Source organism: Vanellus vanellus (assembly GCF_965231255.1).
Source record: "Vanellus vanellus genome assembly, chromosome: 14".
NCBI classification, from domain to species: domain Eukaryota; kingdom Metazoa; phylum Chordata; class Aves; order Charadriiformes; family Charadriidae; genus Vanellus; species Vanellus vanellus.
This window is the reverse complement of record NC_138919.1, coordinates 2,176,762-2,201,625: the sequence shown is the minus strand read 5'-3', so window position 1 is coordinate 2,201,625 and position 24,864 is coordinate 2,176,762. Positions and strand designations below refer to the sequence as shown.

Sequence of the window (24,864 nt, the reverse complement as noted above, 5' to 3'; positions counted from 1 at the left end):
ATGGAGGTCCCCGCTGGGCTGTCTGCCGGAAAGGAGTCCTCTGCCTTGCCCGCTGCTGCAGCTCTTCCCAGCAACTCACAACCAACACCAGCAAAACCAGTACAGATCACAGTACTGATGGCACAGGACCTGGTAAAGTTCTTCTGAAAGCGTCTCTGCCGGTTTAGTGAACGAGGCCAGCGCGATTCTGTGTGCTGTGATCTCATTCGAGACCAGGTGTGAGGTGATTTAAGGCGACAGGAAGGAGTGGTGAGAATATCGGGGATTCAGCGATCACAGTATCACAGTATCACAGTATGCTAGGGATTGGAAGGGACCTCAAAAGATCATCTAGTCCAATCCCCCTGTCGGAGCAGGAACACCTAGATGAGGTTGCACAGGAAGGCGTCCAGGCGAGTTTTGAATGTCTCCAGAGAAGGAGCCACGCTGTGGCTTCCTCCTTCCGCTGAGGGCTTGTTTGCCCAGAGTCAAGGCTTGTCATCCACCTAGCTTGGGGAACGCGCCTCCTCAGCAGCCGTCCGGAGATGCTGTGTTGAAATGTACCTCTCTGCCTTCTCTCTATGTAAATGGCAGCTTTTTTAAGGAAAACACAGTGAAAATGTGTAGCAGTGAGACAAATACCTCTGAAAAAATCCATCCTGGGATATAAAGTCAGGTTTTAATCCCAGCTGCAAGCAGTTTAAATTGTATTGAAACCAATGGGGTGGCTCTAGTTTTAAAAAGGCAGTGGCTCCAGTGCAGTTACAGAGCAAGACTATGAGCTGGTTCCGATCAAACCATGACTACTGCGATTCCCATGTGCTGCATGATGCGCCCAGCTGTCCTTAAAGTCTTCTAGAGGAACTGGCATTTAGGAGGGAATGCGGAGGAGAAGCTCAGCTACTGCTGCAAGCAGAAAAATGCAAATCCCTGCTTCTGCTGTAGCAGCAGACAAAAAAAAAGAAAGCAAACTAAAAGCACCTGCCTGTTTTTTTGCGGTTTTTATGTTGTAGTATTTGAGTATGTCTCACACTGATAGATTCAGCAAACAGCATCTTAGGTGAGAAGTAAAAGGTAAGAGAAGGGAAAACAATGCTGAAAATAACAGACCAGTGGACTGATTGCACCCGGAACGTTGCTTTGTAGTTCTGATTGTTCCAGCTTAGAGAAGGCTATGGCAAGGGAGAGAGGGTTACAAAAGTGCAATAATAAGAACAACAATATGAAAAAAAATTCCAGCTATAAGAAGTGTGGAATCTGCTTAATTAGAGGTGATGTAGAGAAGTGTGAGAGAGGAGTCTAGGATAATTAATGGTGCAGAGAAAGGTTAATTGGATTCTTCTGTTTAGCCATTCATAGAATATATGCTCAAGGAGACAGTCACAAGGACTGAAAATTAAAACCAAGTGAATGAAATCTCTTTTTGTGTGAGAGCCAATATGGAAATAATTACCCCAGTGACACGGCATGCCCACGGAGATTGGGCATCCCTGTGGCTCAGGACTAAATTAAAACTGGGTTTGGGTACAGCGGTCCTTGTGTCCAGGGCGGTGGCAGCCTCTCTTCCCTGGACGGAGAAGTAAACCGTGTTTCTCCTGCAGGGAGGCTCTTGGGTAACTGCCTGTCTCAGCATTTCTTGTGCTGCTGTGGAGGTGCCCGGTGCTGCCCCTTTGGCCAGGGCTGCCCGGGCACGCCGAGCCCAGCTGCCACATGCTGTGCTCTCACCATGCCTGGTCGCCCATGTTTAATCCCCTCTCCAGAGATATTTTAAAAGTCGAACCTCCTCATCTCTGCTTAAAGCAAGCGCTATGAAGGTGGTGTAACAAATTCCAGAGCTCCCCAAAGAGCCCTCCTTTGATTTCTGGGCATTCTGCAGCCACGTGATATACACAAGTGTCCTGTGAGCTCAGCCACGCAGCTCAGGAGCTACCTTCTTAGGCGTCGACAAAGGTTTCAAGCTTCCTGGAAGCACAAAAATATCAATGGGTTATCTTTGGGTTTGATTTAGTGTGTCTTAGATTTTTGGGTTTGCTTTAGATGTGTCTTTCATTGCCTTCCCTGGGGTGAAGCCTAGACCTCTCCATCTCCCCTGCCCTTCCAGCAGCATGTCTTGATAATCCCTGGGGCACCACAGCGTGGTGGAGCAGGAAATTTCCCTCCTAAAGACAGGGAATGGTGAGGTTTCAGCACAACCAAGCTCTGCTCCTCTTCCCCATTCCTGTAGTGGAACAGCCAAAGAGCCCCACAAGTGTACTCTGTCCCAGAGCCGAACTGAGCCGCCTCCCAGAGGCAACTTTGATCCTGGGCCCGTTGCTGCGGAGCCGGCTGCTTAATGTGCTATTTGTTTGACAGAAAAGTATCAAAAGCGACGTGTCAGTTACTTTGGTGCGTGTGGAGTACAACGGAGAGATCTTGGGAGACTCCTCCAAGACTGATGTCTTGCCAAACGGGACAGCAAGCTATAATTTCATGACCAGCTTTGAGTGCAGCCCCGATGGGCCCAATTCCTTGGACGACATTGCGTACAAACCTGTGCTCTGTAAGTACCGGACGCTGAATCTCCCTCCTGGAGGTGCACGCTGTCAGCTGCTTCCCTCTGCCTGCCTGTCGCGGGAGTCACTCGTTCAAGAATAGCACTTCAGCAGCAGCGGTGGGGGGATCTCAAGCACTTCTGTTCCCATCTCTGCCAGCTGGAAGAATCCCCTTTCATGTTGGCCTCTGCCCCTTGGCTTCGCTGTTCTTGTCGGCCTTGGGAGATGAAGTAGGAGCGTGTGCTGGAGCTGACATGGACCTTTTGCAGCGCCTGAACTGCTGGTCTGAAGCTGTCTGAGCAACTCTGCCAGCTCCTCTCTCTTTCTCTCTAGTGACAGTGATAGAAGTGTTGCAAAAGGAGAAGAAACAGAAGGAGAAGACCGTGCCTCTTGGGCAAGCTGTGGTGGACCTTCTACCTCTGCTGCAAGGTACAACATTGACATACACAGCCTCCGTAACCATTTATTACTCCCTGGCACTTTTTGATCTTTGCTTATGGACCCCCGACTTCAACTCACCTCCTTTGGACAAAATGCACTTCATAGCATTTTGTAGAAAGCTGGGTCCGGGGGAAGAGGGGGCGACATCGGTAGCTCAGCGTTAGGAGTTAGGCCATGATTTGTCTACAGAGGATCTCACTTGACGCTGTTCTCGTTCCTTTTTCTTCCCAGGACAGTGTTCATTTAAGGTCTCGGCTCCTTTGTATGCAGTGCCCCCTTCTCCGTTAGAGAGCCTTCACCCGGAGGCCAAGGTATGTGGAATTTGGAACTGTTCCTTCGCTCATTCGGTTCTCTGCTGCTTTTTAATGGGAAGGCGAGCATGACTCAGCCACCTAGCTCATCACGGATATGTTATGGCCCTATATGTTACAAGCTTGGAGGCCTTTCCTACTCCCATTGACGTCTGTCCCTCGTTGCCTATGATAGGTGAGGTCGTGCTAGGAAATGCTAATGTGTGCAGCTACCAAATTGCTCTGGAAAAAAATATTGAAGATGGAACGCATAGTGCTGAAAAATCAGAAACAGACCAAGGCAGGATTACCTGCCTAACTTTGTTAGTCTCCCTTTCTGTGGATAAAATGTCTGAGTCCGTTATTGTACGAGCTCCGACTGCCTTTCCTGCAAGGTCCTTATTCATTCAGCCGGTTGAAAAGTACCCAGTGAGTAAAGCGGGGAATGAAGTATGAGACTGGGAAAATGTGTCTAATTTTGCTCCCGAGTCTGCCTGCAGTTAGCGCTGCGAGTGAATTGGAGGGGCGGATATTGCATTAACTTCACTGTGTTTAAGAGGTGTTACGCAGTAAGCATGGCAGGGGGGCACCCATTAGGGAGGAGAGTTAATAAATGCAGACCAGCTGGTTTTTCATTGCACGCCATCCATCCAGGGCTGGGACAGGTAATTAAAGACTGCGCACAGCGCGTGGAGATAGGGCAGAGTTGAAGCGTGGCCCTCGCTTTGGCATGCTCTGAATCACCTGGGGGAAACCATTATTTTCCATCCCTGATGTTCTTTCTCTGTGGCTTGTTTTATGAGACCCTGACTCTTTTTCTCTGGCTTGTTTTCTGAGACCCTTGGGGCATATGCCATGCCTCGAGCAGGCTCCAATTTAAACAAATAAATATCACAATTCAGACAAATTGATCATGAAATTCCTTTCCTGTGCTGGTCTGTTTTCTTTTACATCTGAGGTGAGGAATAAGATAACATTATACAATTCTGGCCTTGGGTTTCTGCTTGCTTCTCCCTCAAGAGTGGGAGAGTTGTAATTGTCTGGTTACCGGCTCTGCTTTATCCTTGTCCCACAGGGTGGCCTTGAAGTGACAGTGTGCATCGAAGAGCCCCTGCTTTCTGCAGCGCAGCTTTCAGATGGTAACCTCCTGAGCATCACGCTGGAGGCAGCTTATTCTGTCCCCGAAGCATTTGCTCCCACTGGACACCCCCAAAACTACATGGCTTGCTTGCAAGTACCAGCAGCTGGGGAGGTAAGGATTGGTCCAGGCATGGTGAGAGGGGTTTTGGCTGCTACAAAGTGGATTTTTCTCCCACATCACACACCGTGGAACAAGTGTCCGGGCCCATGGGGTGTACAGCTCCTGGGCTTTTGCAACAGCAGCCTTTGTTGTGAGTGCTCAGAGTGTTTGTCTCTGTGGCATGACGTGTTTGTTTAACACAAACGAAGGTCTGCTCGGCAAGATTTGGATTGAAACTGGCAGGATTTTTTTTTCCGCATGGCTATTTATATTTTCTCAGTTCTTTGTATGCGTGTAGCAGAGTGTGTTTTCCAAGCCGGGGCCCCTGCACTGCTGCTTTGCTTTGTTAGACCCGGCTCAGAGCAGCTGGCACTTGCTCCTGCTCATGTTGGAAATGCAAGTCCTTTCATTCTCCTGTCTCTCTAGAAGGAATTCCCCTTGCTCTTCAAGAATGGCATCCTGAAGCTTGCTGGTGAAAAAGAGCCGTTACCCCGGCCCAAAAAATGGTCCCTTGCGAATGTCATGGCTCCTGGTGCTCTGAGCATACCCAACTCCTTCATCGTTGGTGGTCCCTATGAGGATGAGGATGGAGAGCTCAACAAAAGAGAGGTGAGGGAGGACTGGCAGTGTCATGGCTGGAAGAGAACTAGCAGTCCTCACTGAGGGGACTGAGAAAGACTTGCAGAAACTGGTTATGGGAGGAGGGGAAGAAGGCGGGTGGTTGGTCCTCTGCGCAGTGTCCAGACATGGCGACGGTTCCCCTGGGACAGCGGGCGTGCTAACTCACCGAAGGAGAGTTCCCTGGGGTGCACGTGGCAGGTCTGGTCACCAGTAAGCTACCCACTCCTGAGCAGCTGGCCTGGGCGTTGTATTATCTCCTTGTGAGCCAGGCTCTTTATATTAATGGGCTCTGGTGCCTGCGGGGAGGGCTGCTAACTTACTCTGCTGGGATGGCCTGGGTTTGGTGAGTTGGGCACCTCTCTGTCTGACTCACGTTCTCTCCCAGGGGTCATTTGGGGATGATGTAGAGATTGCTGTCCTGGCTCTGACCGCACGCTGTTTCTCACAGGACAGGGAGTTTAGAATCCAAGCAGAAAGCATGAAGAGAATCGTATGGGACATGGAAAGGCGCTGTTACCTGGATCCCGCTGCAGTAGGCATGTAAGGGACTTGAGAACCTCCCTTCCAGCATGGAGCAGTGGGGAGAAACCACCCTAGGAGGCACTCAGCCGAGTGACCTGTCTCAGGCAGAGGACAGCAACATGCAGATGCTCTCAGACCTCTTACGTGGTCAAACCATGGCTCTGCCTCACCTCCTGTGGCTGCTAGCGCTGTCTGTTGGCTAAAGGTGTTCACATGAGCAAGGGAGTAGCTAACTGCCTTTAATCGCTGGCAGTAGCTTTGTTCTGCTATGGTGGGAGAGGATGAATTGGCTGTAGCTGTTGTCTCCAGGCTGTAAATGCTCGCTCATGCTGCCAGCAATTGGAGTTGGTGACTGTTCCCTCTGCAGTTTGAAGGAAGGGACAGCAGAGTTATGGTGAGCAGAGATGGAGTAGGGTGGCCCATACAGCTCTCCTCTGAGCTGCTAATTAAGTTTTGCTGAATTCCCAATACATTAAAATCCTTTCACGCCATGTGGGCACTCTTCATTTGCTTTTTTATTGGATAAACGTTACCTTTAGCAGCTCTAGATATGCTCAAGATCAGGATAAGTATCCCATTTCTCTTTGAGTCCTGCTACGTTTTTGGCTTCAGCTGCATCATGGCTGTGAGTTTCAAAGCCAAATGCGTGGAAATACTCCCTTCTGTCTGGTTTGATTTTTAATTTTTTTTTTTCCCTTACACTTTCATCAGCCTGCCTGCTGGTTTCAGAGTTACCAAGCACATTGAATGGGAGCTCAGGGTCCGCTTGCTCTGTGCTATTCAGGATTTATACCAAAGTTAATCGTGTTCCTTCGTATTTGTTTCATTTCTGAAGTAACCAGGGGAGAGAGAAAACCTACTGTGTCGCTCTCACAGTTGTTTTATAGCTGGTTGTGCCATAAATGCACACAGTGGTGGATGAAGAAGAAAATGTACCGAGCCTGCCCCAAAGCACACATGTTCCAGCGGCCCGAGGGTGCTTGCTGTGGGACTGGGTCGAAGCAAACCCAAGGCGGGGGGGATATTTTGGGGTTGCTGGGGCAGAAAAGAGGGCAGTGTGGCTCTCCAGCTTGGTTTCTGCATCTTCTCAGTGCTCTCCTTTGTGTTCAGCCTGCAGAAGCGCATTGCGGAGTGCCAGTACTGGCCCGTGGAGGTCTGCAGGATGAATGTGGCCTCACCCAGCAAAGGGAAAACTAGCAAAGCTGACAAGGTAAAAGTGGGGAGGGATATGTTGTTCTGGCTTGTGGAGCCACGTGGTGTTATCAAGCTTTTTCCTTTCAATGCCTTTGTAATACCAAAACCAGCTTTGAACCAGCCAAAGCAAGTCAGAGGGATAGAGGCTTTGTAAAGGGATTAACCAGCCTTATAGACCTGTTAAATCGACAAAGGATAATATTTTTTCCTTATAGCATACAGACAGAGCTCTCGCTGACAGTCTGTGGTAGCTCGGTGCAAAGGGAAAGGGTGCTTTTTGAGAATTGAGGTAATTCACTGACTTGATCTTCGGCCAATGTTTTTTTTTGGAGCATCTTGAAGAAATTCATGCCTTCTTTCTCGGGGTGTAAATAAGTTACGCTTTAGCACATAAACTGGAGTTGTTTAACAAAGAAACAGCCCCTTAGCTACCAGTTCTGCTCCTGGCAGTTGGTTGTGTGAGCGCCCCTAATCTGTTCCAGGGCAAAGGCATATAAGTTGGTATAAAACCCTTTCAGCACTCGCTGGTGCCAGGGTTTTGCAGCTCCGATGGAGATCCTTCTCCCTTACCCTCGCCGGTCTGCTGCTAGCCTAGACTCTCAGACCTCCTTCGCTACCCGATTTCTTTCAAACCTGAGATGCACAGCTCTGGTAGGGTCACTTGGATTTCTACCCAGATGGTTGGTAATTTTGCAGCTGTACCTCGAAAAGACCATCCTGAGGACTAGCACAGTATGGGCACTAGAGAGAAAAGCTGCCCTGCAGGGATTGGGAAAAAATTTATATTCTACATATCGAATGACTGTTTCGTCCAGGTTGTCTCGGCTGTGTGCCAGTGACAGAGAGCCACTGGCTCGTCAGGTGCTTCAGTTTGCTGTGTGGCCTCTCCTTAATGGGATAGGTGACCTTGTTTCCTTACAGAGAATAACAGTCTGTTCAGTATCTCTGTCCCTTGCTCTGTGTTTCCAGGGAGATGAGGACAAGCAGATTTTCTTCCATGGAGTGGCATATGTCAACATGATGCCTTTGCTGTGCCCAGGTGTGAAGCAGATCCGAGGCGCTTATCGTGTCTTTACCTACCAAGACAGCGAGGTGTTCGAGAAGGTGAGAGCAGACCAGACAACCAGGCTCCGCTCCAGCTCTGCAGCTGTGTTTGCGCAGAGTAGGGTTGGGAGCAGGCAGCACGGGCAGCGTGGTACTCGCAGGCTGGCTCTGAAACTTCCCCGCCCTTCTGGTGATGGAGAAAAATAACGAGCCAAGCTTTGAGGTGCAGACTTCTCGAAGGCAGGGAATTTCTGGGGGTGCGTGAGCAGATTTGGGGGCTGAGAGAGGCTCTGAATCTCCCTCCGCTTCCTTCTCTGTCAGCAGCTGAGCAGGGAGAGCTGTAAGAACACTCCTCTCTCCCCAGTCTGGAACATGGGCAAATGAACTGCGTTGCTGGGAAGAGCAAACAGTGGCTCTAAAAGGATAGCGTTACCCCAGGCAACAACCAAAAAAGCTGTCACTGGAGCTCTTTCAGCTGTAGCTCATGGAGGTTTATTTGTCTTTGCGTTTCTCCCCCCTCTGTTACTAAGAGTGACAGTTACATCTCCATTTTCCCACAGTCCTCCCGGAACAGACCTGAGCTTGTTTCGGGAGGGCAGACGCACAGCCTGTGCTTTTCTGCCCACGTTTCCCGTTGTGCTGCTGTCCAGGCCGCAGGAGCTGGGTGAATTAAAGCCCTTCTCCCTGCCTCTGTGGCCCTGCTGGCCTTTGCAAAGCAGGGCTTGGCACGCAGCTCTTTGCTGGTCTCTGCTTCACCACCGTGAATAATGGCCCCTTGGCTGCATGGTACTTCTTGTCCTGTCGCATTTATCTGTCACGAGTGACACATGCTCTGTCTGTTGTTATCTTATGTTTTTGTGGATGTTTTGGGCTGCTCCTTGCCCTTGGTCTATCCTCTCCCCAGCGTCCCCTCAGTTCTTACCAAGCCACATAACAGCGACGGCTGGGAGGGAACTGCCTGTCTAGGTGGTCAAGCACTGTGTAAACAGACAATCTGAAAAAACTCCTCCTTGCAATTCACTGATGTGTGTCAGGGAAGCTGCTCCACACCATGAAGGTGAGCCGGGAGCTGAGATTCACCGCAGGCTTGGTGGGAGCACCCAAAAAATTGCAGAGCAGACCTGGTGAGGGTAGCCGGATTCATCTAACAGTTTGCATCAGCAGGCAAGTCCGTAGCCATGAGGCAGGTCCAGGATCAAGCCAGGAATTCAGGCCAGTGGGTCAGGATTGGGGCAGTATGGGGCTTGGCTCCAGCGTATCTGCTGCGTAGCTCAGGCAAGAATCAAGGGCCAGTGCCTCGGTGAAAATGCAGCTCTCAAGAGAAGACAGGGAGACCCCGCTGAGGTTTTCTCGAACGTCTCATTTCATAGTCTAACCTGAGGCTTCGCAGCTGTATGGTACCAGAGCTGGCCTTGAGCACCAGCAGCTGAACTCCTCGGAGGGGAGGACAAGGTTGCATCGCTTCTTAATGCATTTAGGACCATGACAACATGTTTTGCATTGTGAGAGGTTAAGGCAAAGGGGTGGGGAAGCCTGGTTAGTCCCTTGAGTCCCTCTGTTCCCTCTTTTTTCAGACTAAATGTCAGCACAGTGTTTTCCGGGATCTCAGGACGCAGCTCAGTCTGACTAAGGAAGGGCTGTGGACCCCAGGAATCAGTAGTCCCTTTTCCAGAGCTGTTCCCAGCAAGACTCAGAAGGAAGATAGAGAGAAAACCACCAAAGATAAGGATTCCAACAGAAGGGTAAGGTCTCGAGAGGCATATTGCACCATGGTTGCTCCATTTCCACATCAGAGGTAGTTGGGGCATGCAGAAACCAGGGATTGATGCTGTGTTGCCTCAGCCAACTGAGAGATACTAATTATCTTGAAATTTTAGTACATGCTGCCTGAACAAATGTACAACTTGCATCCTGAATTTGCAAAGGTGTGAGGTTTATTGAATCTGAAACAAGAGACGTCTTTTCTTCTGCTTCAATAGATGTCCAACGCGCCCAAAATCCAGTTGTCAGATGCCTCTCTGGAAGCAGAAAATGTCACGTATCTCAGCCTTGATGGACAGGTAATTATGTATCTCCAAAGAGAAGAAAAGGCTGCTAGACCATTACCACGCCGGTGCCTCACACCTTTCATGCAATTAAATTCTTTAAGAGTGAGTTGGACGGGGGATGTCTTATGTAGATGCTGTCCTGGAGTTCTTCCAGTGACATCCAGCTGGAGGGCAGTCTAGCATTGGACGAGAAGGTCTCTAAATAATCAGGCATTTATTTAGAAGGCTTCCTTCATATTTTGGCTTCTTCCTCTGAACGTCTAGAATGTGTATTCATTCTGCAAGCAGGTTGATTATCTGGGCTTTCTGCTTTTTCCTAGACCAGTTTCTTGAGCTGAATTTTGCTGCTGTAAATCATTCTGAGGGCAGGTTATAAAACAGGCTGTATCTCTGCAGTTTGAAGAGGATTTGCTGAAGATCTGTAGCTATAGGCTCAGTCTTTCATCATGCCAGTAATGGCTCTAGACAGCACGACGTTGAGAGAACAATGTTTATTTTCACAGCAGTACGTTGAAGCAGGAACGTTCCTCGTGATGGAGATCAAGCTGGACAAGGCCTTGGTACCAAAGCGATTGCGAGAGGAGCTCACCAGACGGTGCGTAAAGACGTGCTGTAAATCTGGGGCTGACAACTCATTTCTGCAGGATAGAAATGGAGCTGTACAGCGAGCCACCTCCTCGGAGTGCTTTGTAAGGACCAGCCGAGGGTCTGAGCCAAAGCCCACTGAAATCAGGGGGAGGATTTGGCCAGACTGCTTAAGAATGGCATCTGGTGTGTTGGGAAAACACTTGCGTTCATCCAAGCTGGCATCTCCCTGCCGTTCCTCTCAAAAAGAGAGACACCAGAGCAGCGCAACAGTGTCTGTGTTCCCATCCCGGCTTTGTTTTCTGTTAATCCCCGTGTGCTCACCTCTTGCATGTGATGTTCAGCTGCTTGCTCAGGGCTGCCCTGGGTAGTGCTGCTCTAACTTCCCATAGCATTCTGTCCCTTTTGGTTTTTGTTGTTCGGGTTTTTTTTCTCCTTTTCAGAAGTTTTCTCACAATCTTCTACCCATTTCTTGGCTCCTACGTTAGTTTTCCCATCGTTACGCTGCAGAGCTGCTCTCTCATCTCTGCTGCTTTGAGGCTTCCACTGTCTGTTTGATTTGAGGCAGTTGCTTCCTGTCCAGCAGTAGACCCACTGTGTTACAGTCTGAGAAAGGCCTGGCATGTATAATTTATTGAAAGAAAAAGAGAAGATGCAGCAAATTAATAAAGTATAACAAGTGTAGGTGGTATATGTCTCTCAAATATGAGCAGCAGCCATTTTTTTGAAGGGAAAGTATGTGTGTTGTCTTCTGTGGTGCCTTCTAGGAAGAACAAGTTGAGGAAGGTGAACCCCCCCTAAGAACGGACCTTCTCTTGACTTTTTTTTATACCATTCCTACTCTACCCCAACTTGCGTGACTTCAGTGTAGTTCCTCCTCGTTCACCTGCAGCTGCGGATATCAGGACTGAAAAATCAGCACTCCTGAGTTGTGGAAAGGGCCCTGTCTTGGGGGGGGGAGCTCCAGCTGATGGACACATACATGTGTCCTGGCAGATGAGATCAATGGTGAGGTTCATTTTCTGGAAGGATGTTTAAATACATATCCCTGTAGCAAACCGTAGCTCTCTTTCTTGGGCTCCATCCAAAATCCTCCGCCAGCCTCCGCTTGGCCCTCCTCTCTCGCTCGCTTTCCCCAGCTTGTTGTTGGTTTTCTTTTTCTCATCTGAAAGCAAGCAGTTTGGTTTTCATCTGGTGGAGGTAACACCTCAGCGACGGGTGCTGTTCCGAGAGTGGGAGCTGCGCTACCCACTCGTTCAGGCTTTGTGGCTTCCCAAGGGGTGGTGACAGGTCTCTGCAGAGCGAGGGAACTGCTCGGGGCCATGGCACCAGACCGCACAGCAGAGAGTGCGAGAGGGTCAGGGGGTCCGTAAGCAGGCAGAACAGTTATGGGAGTGGTTTATATTTGGTGGAGAATAAATTTGCTTTGGTTGTAGAAGCCAACATGGGGATGTGACACCTTTTGCTTGGTGGGCTGGATTGTGTTCTAAGGACCAAAGGTGTTTTGGCACCAGCAAGCAGGAAATCCTGATGAAAATCCCAATGAATGTAGGCTGTTTTGACGCCAAGGATTTTAATGAAATCGTAGTCAAATATATGGTAGTCCTAAGGATCAATATTTGAAAGGTCATTGTAACTCTAGTGGTGGCACACACAGGGTTGGTATGGTGTCTAGGAGTCAATGCATGGCCGGGGGATGCGGTGCCACAGCCGCACTGTGCCATGTCGGGAACTGATGGATCGGGTGGCCCCAGTGGTGTTTACAGGGATAAAATTCTTTGGAGCTGTCCTCAGGTTGGTACCTTTCTTACAGCTGTTCTGGCAGAGCCAGGAGGTTGCGAGTTAAAGGAATAGCAGCTTGACAAGAAGATCTGCTTCCACAGGAGAGAGTTTTGGATTGCTAGCAATAACAAATGTTAACCCTACCTGTTGGGCTGAGCTTCTATGATGGTTTTGGGTGATGGGTCAGTCAAACCCAGTGAAAATAGCAACTAAATAAATCTTCTCTAATCCCCATGGAGTGTAATTGTCAGCAGGGAGCAAGGCAGCAGTTAGACCTCTCAAGACATTATGATGAGCTACAAGCACTGAATGTGGGTGCCTGGTTTAGAGTTCATTCTTGGTCTGAGAATTCAGTTTCCCCCCTCCCTGGGTCCCTGTGAGGTGTCTCAGGGATATGATGACAGGCTGAAGCCCTCACACTACAGGCTGCCTGTGCTCAAGACAAGCCAACATTGCTGCCAGGATGTCTGGCTGATGTCTTCTGTCCTTTCATTGACAGGGTCAAGCAGATGATTCCTCCTCGCCCTCCGCTGCCTCCTCGGACTGTAGGAGCCAAGAAGGTACGTGCCAAGAGCCTGTGGCCTTGCCACCACTCTGCCACCTCATCCTGCCCTCATCCCTCTCGCACAGGAGAATCTTCTTTCTCAGTCTGAGCCCGCAGCAGCATGTAGATGAGGTTTGAAGAGGAAATACATGTCTGGGTGCATTACCTTCACAGTAGTATGCCTTGGGAAGTCATCCCTCGGCTGCATCGCTCATGTTCACAGCCCATAGGAAGGGGAGAGATTGTAGATGTAGCAAAGGCAGGGAAGGCAGCAGAGTGGGGGTGTTTGGAAGGAAACGCGATGCTAGGGAAAGAGGCTACCAGAACCTTTTGTTTACCTGCCCCAGGCAGTCTTAACAGTTTCTTGTCTCAAACTAGCCCATGTGCTTCACAAGACGCAGACAAACACGAATCAGCCCCAACCGCTCTCAGGTCACCCAGAATTTTTGAGGACTTCTGTGTGTGTGACATCCTCAGAAAATGGTCTGGGAGCGCTGGCTCGTCTTCTGTGGGTACGGAGCAGCCACCAAAGGAGAATGTCCTCGGATGGCCCCAGGCCGATGGTAAATTCAAAGCAACGGTTGGGGACGAAGCAGCACTTCAATAACTGACCCCAGTGCTGCTGCAGAATTGATTTGTGTCGGACTGTCTGGAGGGCACAGAGCGATACATTTTGATTATCGCAGCGCATGGAAGCTTCTGCCACCCAGATTATGGAGATTACAGAGTCTGCTCAAGAGGGCTGGCCCATGGGTTTAAAAGGCTCCCAGCAAATGAGATATGTTTTACTTACAACCAATTATACTGCTATTGAAGAGACGACAATGACTGAAATACTGGGTTCGGATTGAAAAATACAGCAGGAGCAGTATCTAATTATGAAGGAGCTCTTTTGTATTTACATGTAGATATTTTCACAGCCCTCGGGCATGGACAGGAAAGGATGCATGACAGACTAATTGAGACGAGTCAGGCAGAGTTTATGGAAGGCGTGAGCTCTACTAAATAAAATACGTTTCAAGGTTGATGGCATAAGTGATTTGTGAATTTTGATTATTTATTTATTTCCTAGGCCGTGGAAGATTATCACAACCATGTCACGAGCATTGCTGTCGCAATCCTAAGTGAATACCATGAGCTCTTTGGGAAGCAGCTGCCTGACCAGGGAGCGATAGACCACCAAACCCTGGAGGAACAGAAGCGTCAGCTCAACTTCAAGCTCCATAACTCCGGGAAATATTTTGCTTTTAAGGAACAACTAAAGGTAAAGAGTCCATTGTGCTTTTCGCTTCCCTACTTGTTTTGTCCTGGCAGTTCATAGAATCATAGAATCATAGGGTTGGAAGGGACCTCTGGAGATCATCTAGTCCAACCCCCCTGCCAGAGCAGGGACACCTTAGAGCAGGTTGCACAGGAACGCGTCCAGGCGGGTTTTGAATGTCTCCAGAGATGGAGACTCCACCACCTCCCTGGGCAGCCTGTTCCAGTGCTCTACCACCCTCAAGGTAAAGAAGTTCCTCCTCATGTTTAGGTGGAACTTCCTATACTCGAGTTTATGCCCGTTACCTCTTGTCCTGTCACTGGGCACCACTGAAAAGAGCCTGGCCCCATCCTCCTGGCACCCACCCTTAAAGTATTTATAAGCATGGATCAGGTTCCCCCTCAACCATCTTTTTTCCAGATTAAAGAGATGCAGTCCCCTAATCATCTTGGTAGCCCAGTTTCTCAGTGAGGAGCTGCTGCTCCATGGTGGTAATTTAGGGTGATGTGTTGCTCCAGAATCCCTGCCACTCGGGGCTGTTGCAGTGGGCATGGGGAGGGACAGGTTTTCCCTCTAACGGAGCAGGCATCAGGCTGCTTTGGTCACACACCAGGAAAACCATTCCTGTTAATGAGGGGAGACTCCAAAGCTGGGCACATCCATTTTGCACCATGCTCGTACCCTGAGGAAGGCAAAGTTCACTGCTCTTGCTCACTCGCTGTCGGCACTGGCAGAAAGAGGGGTTCCCCTCTCTCAGCTGGTCAGCCTCAGCCATGCTCTGCCTGGAGACCCCCTCTTGTGCTGAGGGGACCAGCCTTCCCCCATGTTGTCCCTAAAGGGGCACCAGTGTGTCAGGGAGAGGCAGGGCTGGGAGGTGGGAAAGGAATTCACCCCTGCTTGCTTTTTTTTATTGACTTTTATCAGTTCTGGCCTGGATTTCTTCCTCAGAACTGAGTTGGAGCTTCAGGCAGAATCAGTGTTCTGGCTCTGTATGATTACAGAGCTGGTGGGGAGTGCAGGGGGGACCTGCTTGTCCAACTGTTGCGTGTCTCCACAGTATGCTGTTGTGAAGATTGTGAGGGAGAAATACCTGAAGACCACGGCGTTTGAGACCCAGGAGCAACTCCAGGCGTTTCTCAGTGAGCTCTACGTGTACCTCATGGACCAGATGCACATTGCCCTGAACCAGGTAGGGAGAAACCCCGACATGCGTCCCCTCCCCTGGGATGGTTGACTTGGGACACGGCTTCCCTGTGGATCCGGGGCTCAACATTGCTTCTAGTGATGGCAGGGGGACTTTCGCCTTCAAGACAGAAGCAGACTTGTGCTTTAATTTGCTGCAATTTTCACACGTGGGCCCTGAGCAGCACTCAGAGGCAAGATCTGGTGCATCTATAGCCCACTGCTACGAAATCCTGATGGTGGGATATGTGGGAGATTCCACTAGTAAAAGCTGCTGTAGCTGGTTTGTGGCGAGGGTGGCTGGGTCTGTGCCATCTGCCACTCACCCGGGCAGAGTACAGACCTTCCAGCATGAACTGGGGTCACCAGTAAGTGACACCACAGCAGAAGTTTGATATGGTCTTGATCTAGGAGATGTTTTTACTTGCCACAACTGCAAATAATAATGGATATTGCCCTGTCCCTGTGTGGCAGAGGTACCTGGGAATGACAGGAATGTGTCCTACCACAAACAGGAGCTGGGACAGCTTGCCTTTCCAACCTGCCCAGCCCCAGCCACGCCAGACTGTACTCAGCGCAGTGCTGGACTGAGGACTGCTGCTGTACTGGGGTTATGTGAACCGTTCTTACCCTCCCCGGGGCTAACAGTGTCTCGCTCCCTACCAGTTACTGTTCGAGGAAGCTGCTTCCCCCATCCCCCCGTCCCGCATGACCGAGGAGCAGCTCTGGCTTTTTGCTCACGAAGCTGAAGTCAACAAGGACTACAAGCTGGCATCTGTCTACCACCAGCAGGTAAAGCAGCCCCTGTTCTTTTGTGACCGTCTCCTGTGTGTCTGGGCTGGCAGCCAGCATGCCGTCGCGGCGGCGAGGGGCCCTTGTTGCTGACAGCTCAGCCATCCCTGACTGTTCGTTACGGAGGAGGAAGGAGGTGAACGTGATCAGGATATTCAGGCTGGATGCATGAGGGATTTTCTAGGGAGATGCTGCTCTCTGGAGGATGTGAGACAGAGCCTGGGCAGGTCACTGAGGACTTCAGTTTCAGGGCCAGGAGAAATGGGATGAGCTCGTCCAAAAGGCATGGTGGGTCAGCACTGGGGACACTGGGCCTTCTAACAGGAGGCTAGGAGGAGGTCAGCTGAAGCTGGAGGACATGTGTTAGGTGAAGGAGGCTTAGAGGGAGCCCAGCATATCCCAGTAAAGGGAAACCCTAGCATGTGACGGACAAGGGTTTGATTGTCGCTAAACTGGGCTGGGGTGGCCAGAGGAAAGTCGTCGTTCCAGAGTTGTCTCCCCAGTCCGTTGTGTGTGCTGAGCATGATTGCAGCAGTCCTCACTCCAACGGTGATTTCTTTTGTCTAGAGGTTAGGTCAGGACCAGCGCAACATCCAGTACTGGCTGGACTATGGGGCGTTCCGCCTCCTGCTCGAGGAGACAACCAAAGCCCAGGAGTGCTTCCGGCAGGCTCTTTCTCTGGACCCCCATCACATCCAAAGGTGCTGCATGCTCCCGCTGGGTGGGTGTCCCCCACGCCACTGCCTGGGGCCTGCAAGGCTAACCTGTCCCACCCTGTCCCCAGCTTGCTGCTCTGTGGGATTGTGGCCGTTGCGCTGCAGCACTATGAAGAGGCAGAGATTTTCTTTGAGAATGCCTGCTGCTTGGAGCCATCCAGCATCGTAGCCTGGACGCTTTCAGGTACAAAAGCAAGCCAGCCCGTGTGCTTCAGGTGTTCCTGTAGAGCCGAGCGTTGCTTCTGCCCCTGCTCCTCTTCTCCCTTCTCTAATCTGAGGGCTACGGGAAGGATTTTGCTAAGGGACGGACATCTGCTCACGCTGCTCTTTCTGTCTTCCATAGGTTTGTTTTATGAGCTGCAGAATAATAATATTCAGGCGGAAATGGCCTTCCGTGAGGCTAAGAAACTACTGCAAGCACAGCTCGCCAAGGAGAGGAGCATCCCTGAGGCTGCTGCAGGAGAAGGAGGGGAAAAGCAAATTTCTGCTGTGTGTGCAAGGTCTCCCAGCCCAGACCCAGGCGAGTCCTTGCCAGGTAACGCCGGGTAAAACCAGGAGGTGCCCTAGCACCAGCAAGGAGGGGGCTCGGAGCAGTGTGGGAGACGGTGAACAGTGGGGGGGGAGGAGAAATTTCTCATATTTCTAAGAGGAGAAATGCAAAGGGTAAAGGAAGCAAATGTGGACTGTGAGTTAGAATAGACTGACCGCAAACTACAGCTGTGAGAGACAACAGCAGCCAAGTGTGCCGCTTTAAATGGCGAAGCTTTCTGAAAGTGGCATAGCCAATGCCTTGTCTTACCAGCAGCCTCGCAGAGGGACCTGTCTTTGCATTTATTTGTCTGCCCCAGCTAAGTGCCGCTGACATACTGACATGTAGGCAGTTGCCAGGGCGGCTGGAGCAAGCGAGTGTGCTTTTTGAGGCTTTGGGAGGGCAGAGCTGCCCCTGTGACAGTCATACATTAGGGTCACCCAGGTTTAGCTTTCATGGAAGTTGTTGCTGTGACTTCCCAACGCAGCTTGGACAGCGCTGCCTCACCAGTTCGAAGGGCAAAACAGCTGCTCGGTGGCGACCCTGGACCGAAGGCTTCCTTTGGGAGCCTAACTACGTCCAGGCTCACCCTGAGCCAAGACTTTCTGTCCCGAGCCCCAAATATTTGGCCAGGCTGCGGGAAATGTCGGCTGGCTTTATTTTTAATGTTATCACCGTTCTGTGCGAAATGCTTCAGGCCAGCAGGCCTAGCGTCATATGCCTTTTTTTCCCCTTCTGATTATGAGGGAAAGGATATTGCCTCATTTATACCTGTTTCTAGCTTCACATCATAATCCCGTTCTCAAAACCCCAGACCTAGGTATTGCCTCCTGAAAAGAAATTTCTTCCCAGTTCTGAAAATCTGGTAGATCTTTTATATTTTCCTCTCTTCCCCATATCTGCAAATTCTTGGGGGCTGCCTCCAGTGCAGTAGCCTCTTCCTTGGGTGCCACACAGGCCAGGGCAGGCTCCACCGCCTCTGGAACCCGCCGAAAGGGTTCCAGAGGCGGTGGAGCCTGCCCTGGCCTGTGTGGCACCCAAGGAAGAGGCTACTGCACTGGAGGCAGCCCCAAAAGGTTAGGGGATGGGGAACTGGTGTGTAAGGGAGAGCCCAGCACTGGGAGATGGCCTCATGCGATCAGTGGGGAGGGGAGTAACTTGGGAGCACTGAGCCGTGGTCATCCTGATGCCAAGGTGGGACATCGAGGCTTCTTCTCTGTCGTTCTAGCTGGAGAATCTTCAGCAAAGCAGGTTCATCCCGATTTTCAGAGCAGCCCATCTCAGGATGGACAGCCAATGGGGGAATGCAGCTCTCTCCCTACTTGTCACTGCCCCCAGCAGCCTTCATCGGCTGCTCAGATGTCTCCCTCTGGAGATGCCAGTTGTTAAACTGGATCTCCTCTGGTCGTGTGTTGTGTGATCTTGCCTTCTCTACAGCTCCACTCTCCAACAGGTGGCAAAGAGATGGCAGTGCCGGGTGCTCCAGGCCCCGCTGGGTTGGTTTGGGGAGGCAGGGGCCTCGCTGTAGTTAACTCTGACAAGTTTCAATCATAAATTCCTACATTTTCTTCCTCTGAGTTTGGACTGAAAAATTAGTGGGTGAAGAGCATTGTTTCTTTTCACATCTCTTACAAAAACTTGAGCCCTTCAGAAAGAAATGCTGAGTTGATCTCTGCTTCAGCCTCCTCTGCCGCCTCCCGGGTGTGAATCCCACTGTGTTGCTGGCATTCCTTTGTCCCTGACAGGGTCTCAGCTCCTCCTCTTGTTTCAGAAATAAAAAGCCCAGTTTGGGACTGATGGAGACACATTTTCTTGCAGCACCATCCCCTGTTCCAGGACTTAGCCAACCTCCCTGCACAATCTTCATGAAGACAGTGGAATTCCTGATGAAAGTCAATGCCGTCCAGGTCAGCTCAGCATGGAGTGAAGGAGTGGGAAGGGAGGTTCGCTCTCCTTCCCTGGGTTCTTACCAAAGAGCGGGTAGCAAGTTCCAGCAAGCCCCTTTCTTGGGCTCAGAGGACAAGCTGTGACTACCCCAGCTGCCATGTGTGAGAGGGAGCAAAACCACCACTGCCCAGAAATGCAAAACTCTGGCCAGGCAGAGTATTCAGAGCAAAACACTGGTTGGGGGGGACACTGTCACCTCAGGCAGGTCAGCGTTCTTGGGCTGCCTCAGCTCAGCACCGCCTGCTGCGGAGGGAACAGCCGAGTCAGGCGGTGCAGATGTGCTCCTCTCTGTACGTTCGGAGATGAGATGCATTATTGTGATGCTTCCAAGACGCCAGTACTCCTTTCTTGTTTCAAACGCTTGTGTATATCAGAGTAATTTTTATGTCACCTGCGGAATGTCCCTGTCCCACACAGTCGTCTCTGTGGGATCTCTCTGACTACCACATTATGCTGTCTGCCTTCATTTTACATGGCAGAAAGAGTTGCTTAAAGCAAAACAGGACTAGAAGTAATGGATGTAAATATTCAAAGGAGGGGGGGGAAAAAAATCTCCTGCTGGTTTTCTGTTCATGGAAGTGAAATAGGTGCGAGTCAGTCCTCCTGCCGTGTCCTTGTGGGGTGCCTGCAGTTTGCCTGCTCTCCTAACCGCGCCGGTGTGCTGTTCCTCCACAGTTTGTTCACATGGCGCTTGCCCACGAGCTGCTGAGCCTTCAGGGAGGTCCCTCCTGTGCATACTACCTGGCGCTGGCCCAGACTTACTTGCTGAAGGAAGATTTCTCCAAGTGTGAAGAATGTCTCTGCGAGGCCGTTAGGATCGACTACGTGGTAATTCTCTTGTGTGTTCCCGGGGGTGCAGCACGGTGTCCCGAAGCAGGACGCTACCCAAACACCACAGCAGACCCCGCCTGTGTTGTCACTGTCTGTGAACCTAGAGCCTGTGTTTCATTTCCACTTGAGGAATTCTACTGTTAGTCTGCAGCAATTTCTGCAGGGGAGGATAATCATAGCTGATGAACCACGTCAGGCTGTGGCTGCAGTGCTGCCCTCCTCATTACCCCGCTTATTACTTGCCTTCTGTCATCTCCTGCACAGACAGGCGGTATTTCTGAGCCAGGACTCCTCTCTCTGCAGCGTCTGCCTTTCTTTTCCCTTTGAACACGTCTATCCTGATCCTCTTTCCCTCTGTTGGTGAGTCAGGCTTTGTTTCATGAGAAACAAGGATGCCATTCAGCAGAGAGGGAAGGCGGCTTTGGAGAGTCGGGTTGAATGGAAGGCAGAGAGGGCTGCAAAGCTGACATCTCCGAATGCCGTTTGCGTACTCACGATACCTGGGGAACCTTGCACGGGCCAGGACATCGGGCACGGAAAGGCTGGAGGGGGCTCCCAGTGCTGTGGTGTTATGTAGGCACCCCACTGACTTGATTTTAACTCTGTGCGTAAAATCTGTCCTGCTATAATCAAACACCGGCCAGCTCTTCTTTTCTGCTGATTACAGAGGTCCTTGCCCCTCTCCCAGGTCTCTGTCCCCTCCCGTCTCCCAGCCACGTCTCACTCCTGGTTTTCTGTGCGCAGAATCCAAATGTCTGGGCTCAGAAAGGGCACCTGTGCTACCTGAAGAGGGACTTCCGTGAGGCAAAAGAGTGCTACGAGCGAACCATCAGTTTTGTGGAGGATGCTGTGGATATGCACTTTGTCTACCTGCGCCTGGGCTCCATCTACCTGGAAGAGAAAGAGGTGAGGAGCCAGCAGGAGTGGAGGAAAGGAATTTTACACAAAGTAGTACATTCCAGACCCCAGGTACAAGATACCATTATTTGTAGGTATAGCCCATATCTCACAACACAGCAAAACCGTGGAGCACTCAAATCCTCGGAGCATGGACTTCTCCTGTTCCTTTGTGCTGGGCTCAGCTGCAAGGTCTCAGGGTGCTGCTGAGCGGTTCTCATCATCCTGGCGATGAGGGGGACTTCTACATGACCCACCCATTTCCCTGCCTGCAGTGCTGCCTCCAGCTCTGGGCCCCCCCACATAAGGACATGGACCTGTTGGAGTGGGGCCAGAGGAGGCCCCGGAGATGCTGGGAGGGCTGGAGCCCCTCTGCTGGGAGGACAGGCTGGGAGAGTTGGGGGGGTTCAGCCTGGAGAAGAGAAGGCTCTGTGGAGACCTTCGAGCCCCTTCCAGTGCCTAAAGGGGCTCCAGGAGAGCTGGGGAGGGACTCCTGATCAGGGAGGGGAGCCATAGGACGAGGGGGGATGGTTTTAAATGGAAAGAGGGGAGATTTAGGTTAGATATTAGGAAGAAATTTTTCACTCTGAGGGTGGTGAGCCCCTGGTGCAGGTTGCCCCGAGAAGCTGTGGCTGCCCCATCCCTGGAGGTGTTCAAGGCCAGGTTGGACAGGGCTTGGAGCAACCTGGGCTGGTGGGAGGTGTCCCTGCCCAGGGCAGGGGGGTGGGAACTGGATGGTCTTTAAAGTCCCTTCCAACTGGAATCATTCTATGATTCTGTGACTGTATTAGTACCTGCCGGCATAGAGGCACTGCGTCAGGGGCAGCAGGCAGGTTCTCAGCCCCCCCAACAGCGGTGGGGACGGTGGGTGTCTGAGCCTCACCGGAGCTGGGGTTTGGCAGATTGCTGATTAGGGCGGGGAGGGGGGGAGAGCTGTCTGCAGAGTGATGTGTTTGATGCAGAGACAAACACACCATGGTCTCTCTCCTGGCAGTACGGCCGGGCGAAGCAGATCTACCTGCTCGCCTGCAAGAACTCTGCGTCCTGCCTCACCTGGCTGGGGGTGGGAATCGCCTGCTACAGGGTAAGTGCAATTACCTTCAAGTTGTCTGTGCTTTAATTGGCTCTGTGGCACAGGATGCAGAGCTTGTTTTTGCATGATCCCCTTTATTAAAGTAAAGCTTAGCTGCCTGTGAAACCAATGCTCCTGGGCGAGCTGCCGCCACAGTCACCCCGGGCTGCTCGTACGGGAGGTGTCAGAGGACAGTCACCCTCAGCAGCTGCTCTGGGAGCAGCAATCAGTCCCCCCCTCATCCCGCTGCCAGCACCTCCTTCCCCAGAATGTCACGGCAAGCCCATAATCGGGGCCTGGGCTTTGCTTTGAGTGCCTGCCTGCACATGACCTGCATGTCACCACCAAGGAATCGAGCAGAATGTTAGCAGAGAGGAATCTGGGTGCTTTCCCTGCCCAAAGGAATCCAGCACCTCTGAAGGGCTGCCAAGGACACCCGGCCACCAGCAGCGCGCTGCCTCCCAGAGGTACACCTCGTGAGGTTCCTCCAAGGGAGTTTGGCTGAGGGATGCAAACAGGGAAGGAACTTGAACTTCTGTTTGCCCCTCGGCCAAATGTACACCTCCTGGGAGGCTGCGGACTCCAGTCAGGGAGGCGAGTGGTGGTCTGGGAGCTGGCTACAGCCCCCCAGGCACCAGCTACCCCTGCCTCCTGGGAGCCACCACGCAGTGGGAATAGGGATCAGGACCCGAGTTGTGTTTCCCCGTGGATCTAGACCACCCAGCTCCTGGAGGTGAAGGTGTCCGTGCTGCTTTCCTTACAGCCGGGGGCTGATTTGTAAATACGCTGTGTGCTCCCACGGGGGTCAGGAGTCAGTGGGGAGAGGCTTGTGGTCTAGACTGGAGAGCTGGACCGCTGGCACTGAGGATAACTGGTTATCTCTGCCCTAAATCCTTTCCCTGCATCCTTATGCGTGAAACCCTGCTAGATGCTTTCATTGCACTGATTTCTTCGGCTGTTAGAGCAGACGCCCCTTCGGTTCTGAAGCCCTTCCCGCCTGCTCTTTGCCTTTGGTTCACACCTCTCCTCTCTCTCTCAAGCTGGAAGACATGGTGGAAGCAGAGGATGCTCTCTCTGAAGCCAATGCCCTAAATAACACCAACGCTGAAGTGTGGGGATACCTCGCCCTCATCTGCCTGCAAGTGAGTGCCCAACCAGCCAGCTACTCCCACCGCCAGCCAGATTTTTCTCGGCATCTGTTCCCGAGCCTGAAGAACGTGGTGTAGTGGTAAAAATAGTTTGGGGACTGTGCTGGGATGGCAAAAGCAGCGCCCTTCCTCGCTGCCTGTCATCGCCTGACGCACGTATTCTCCCATGGCCCGTCCTTCATGCTGAGCTTTCTTGTGATACGTTATTTCACGGGGAACCCGTGGGATGATTTCCTCAGGGGACGGCTTCTCCTGTTGTTTCCCCAGGGAGGACGGCGGCTGGAGGCAGAGCAGTGCTACAAATACACCGTGAAGGTCCGTGTCTCCGTGGTGCCTGCGGGGCTGGCAAGGGCAGGCCCCAGGCTGCCGGCCAGCGGGAAGGACGCTGTCCCAGCGCCTTCCCACCACACTTTCCCTTTTAACCCGTGTGTTTAATTTGACCACGTGGCACAGAAGCTAGGAGGTGTGAAGGCATAGCGTGGGAAAAACTGCCCGGGGGGGGGGGGGGGGGGGGGGGGAGGGCTCTTCCCCTCTCTGCCGCCCTCCAGAGCACGGGGACGGCCGTTACTCATTCCTGGGGAGCCCCGGGGGAGGGGGGGATCGGTGGGTGGCAGCCCCCAGCCGGGGGCGAGGGGGGGATGCGGGTGCCCTCGGACTTCCCTAACCGCTATCCCCCACGGCTCTCTCCCGCAGCTGGGCCTGAGGAACGACGCTTTGCTGCGGGAGATCCGCGCCGCCCAGCAGCGCCTCGGCTTCGGCAACCCGGCGCTCTGAGCTCCCCTCCACGGGGAGGCGGCACCGCCTCTCCCGGACACCCCACCCCCGGTCCCGCACCCCTCGGCCTCCGGGGCCCCGTTCTACATAAACCCCCCTCGCTTTCCCGCACCGAGGGCTCCGTTCACGCCTCTACCGCCATCGCCCCGCGGCACCGACCCGTCGGGAGTCCCGTTCCCCGTGTCCCCCCCCGCTCCGGTCCCGCTTCCGGGGGAGGGGGCAGCCGCCGCGGGGGGACGGGACACATGCCCCTCGCGTCCGAGGGGGCGGGGCTGTGTGGGAGTCATGTGACGCGTTCTGGCCCCACCCCTCTGGGGGCGTGGCGGATTGGCGGCCCGCGCGGATTGGCGGCGGCCGCGCGGGACGGTTGAGCAGGCGGCGCGCGCCATGGCGGCAGGTAGCGGCGGGGCGGGGTCGGGGTTACCGGGGCTGGGGGGGACTCGGGGGTACCGGGGGCGTTTTCGGGGCTGGGGGGAGACTCGGGCCACGGGGGTACCGGGGGCGTCAGCGGGGCTGGGAGGGGACTCGGAGTACGGGAATAACGGGGGCGTCAGCGGAGCTGGTGGGGGGGACTCCAGGGACGGAGGGGTTGCTTGGGGCACGGGGGTACCGGGGGTGTCATCGGGGCTGGGGGGGACTCGGAGCACGGGGGTACCGGGGGCGTCCCCGGGCTCAGGGCATAGAGTTAACGGGGGTGTCACCGGAGCTGGGGGGGGGGGCTCGGAGCACGGGGGTAACGGGGACATCACCGAGGATGGAGGCTCGGAGCACGGGGGTAATGGGGGTGTCACCGGGTGCAGGTGTGACATCGGGGCTGGGGGGACTCAGAGCACGGAGATACCGGGGTTGTCACCGGTGCTGGGGGGGGACTCGGGCCATGGTGGGGCTATGAGC

At 52.6% G+C, this 24,864-nt stretch overlaps 1 protein-coding gene across 1 annotated transcript; it reads left to right on the top strand.

Annotated features, from left to right (window-relative positions):
- On the top strand, window positions 1-23,970 carry CFAP70 (cilia and flagella associated protein 70; the record flags this gene model as incomplete). The annotated part of the gene is made up of 27 exons (XM_082490570.1): window positions 1-132; window positions 2,332-2,518; window positions 2,844-2,939; window positions 3,183-3,262; window positions 4,317-4,493; window positions 4,908-5,090; window positions 5,551-5,642; window positions 6,735-6,834; window positions 7,788-7,922; window positions 9,437-9,604; window positions 9,842-9,922; window positions 10,414-10,505; window positions 12,777-12,837; window positions 13,894-14,085; window positions 15,140-15,271; window positions 15,931-16,056; window positions 16,624-16,757; window positions 16,841-16,956; window positions 17,116-17,307; window positions 18,264-18,377; window positions 19,120-19,208; window positions 19,924-20,076; window positions 20,824-20,985; window positions 21,971-22,060; window positions 23,089-23,190; window positions 23,464-23,511; window positions 23,890-23,970. 27 exons carry the CDS (start codon window positions 1-3, stop codon window positions 23,968-23,970), a joined length of 3,315 nt encoding a protein of 1,104 aa, XP_082346696.1.
- Between the last annotated feature and the right edge of the window lie 894 nt (window positions 23,971-24,864).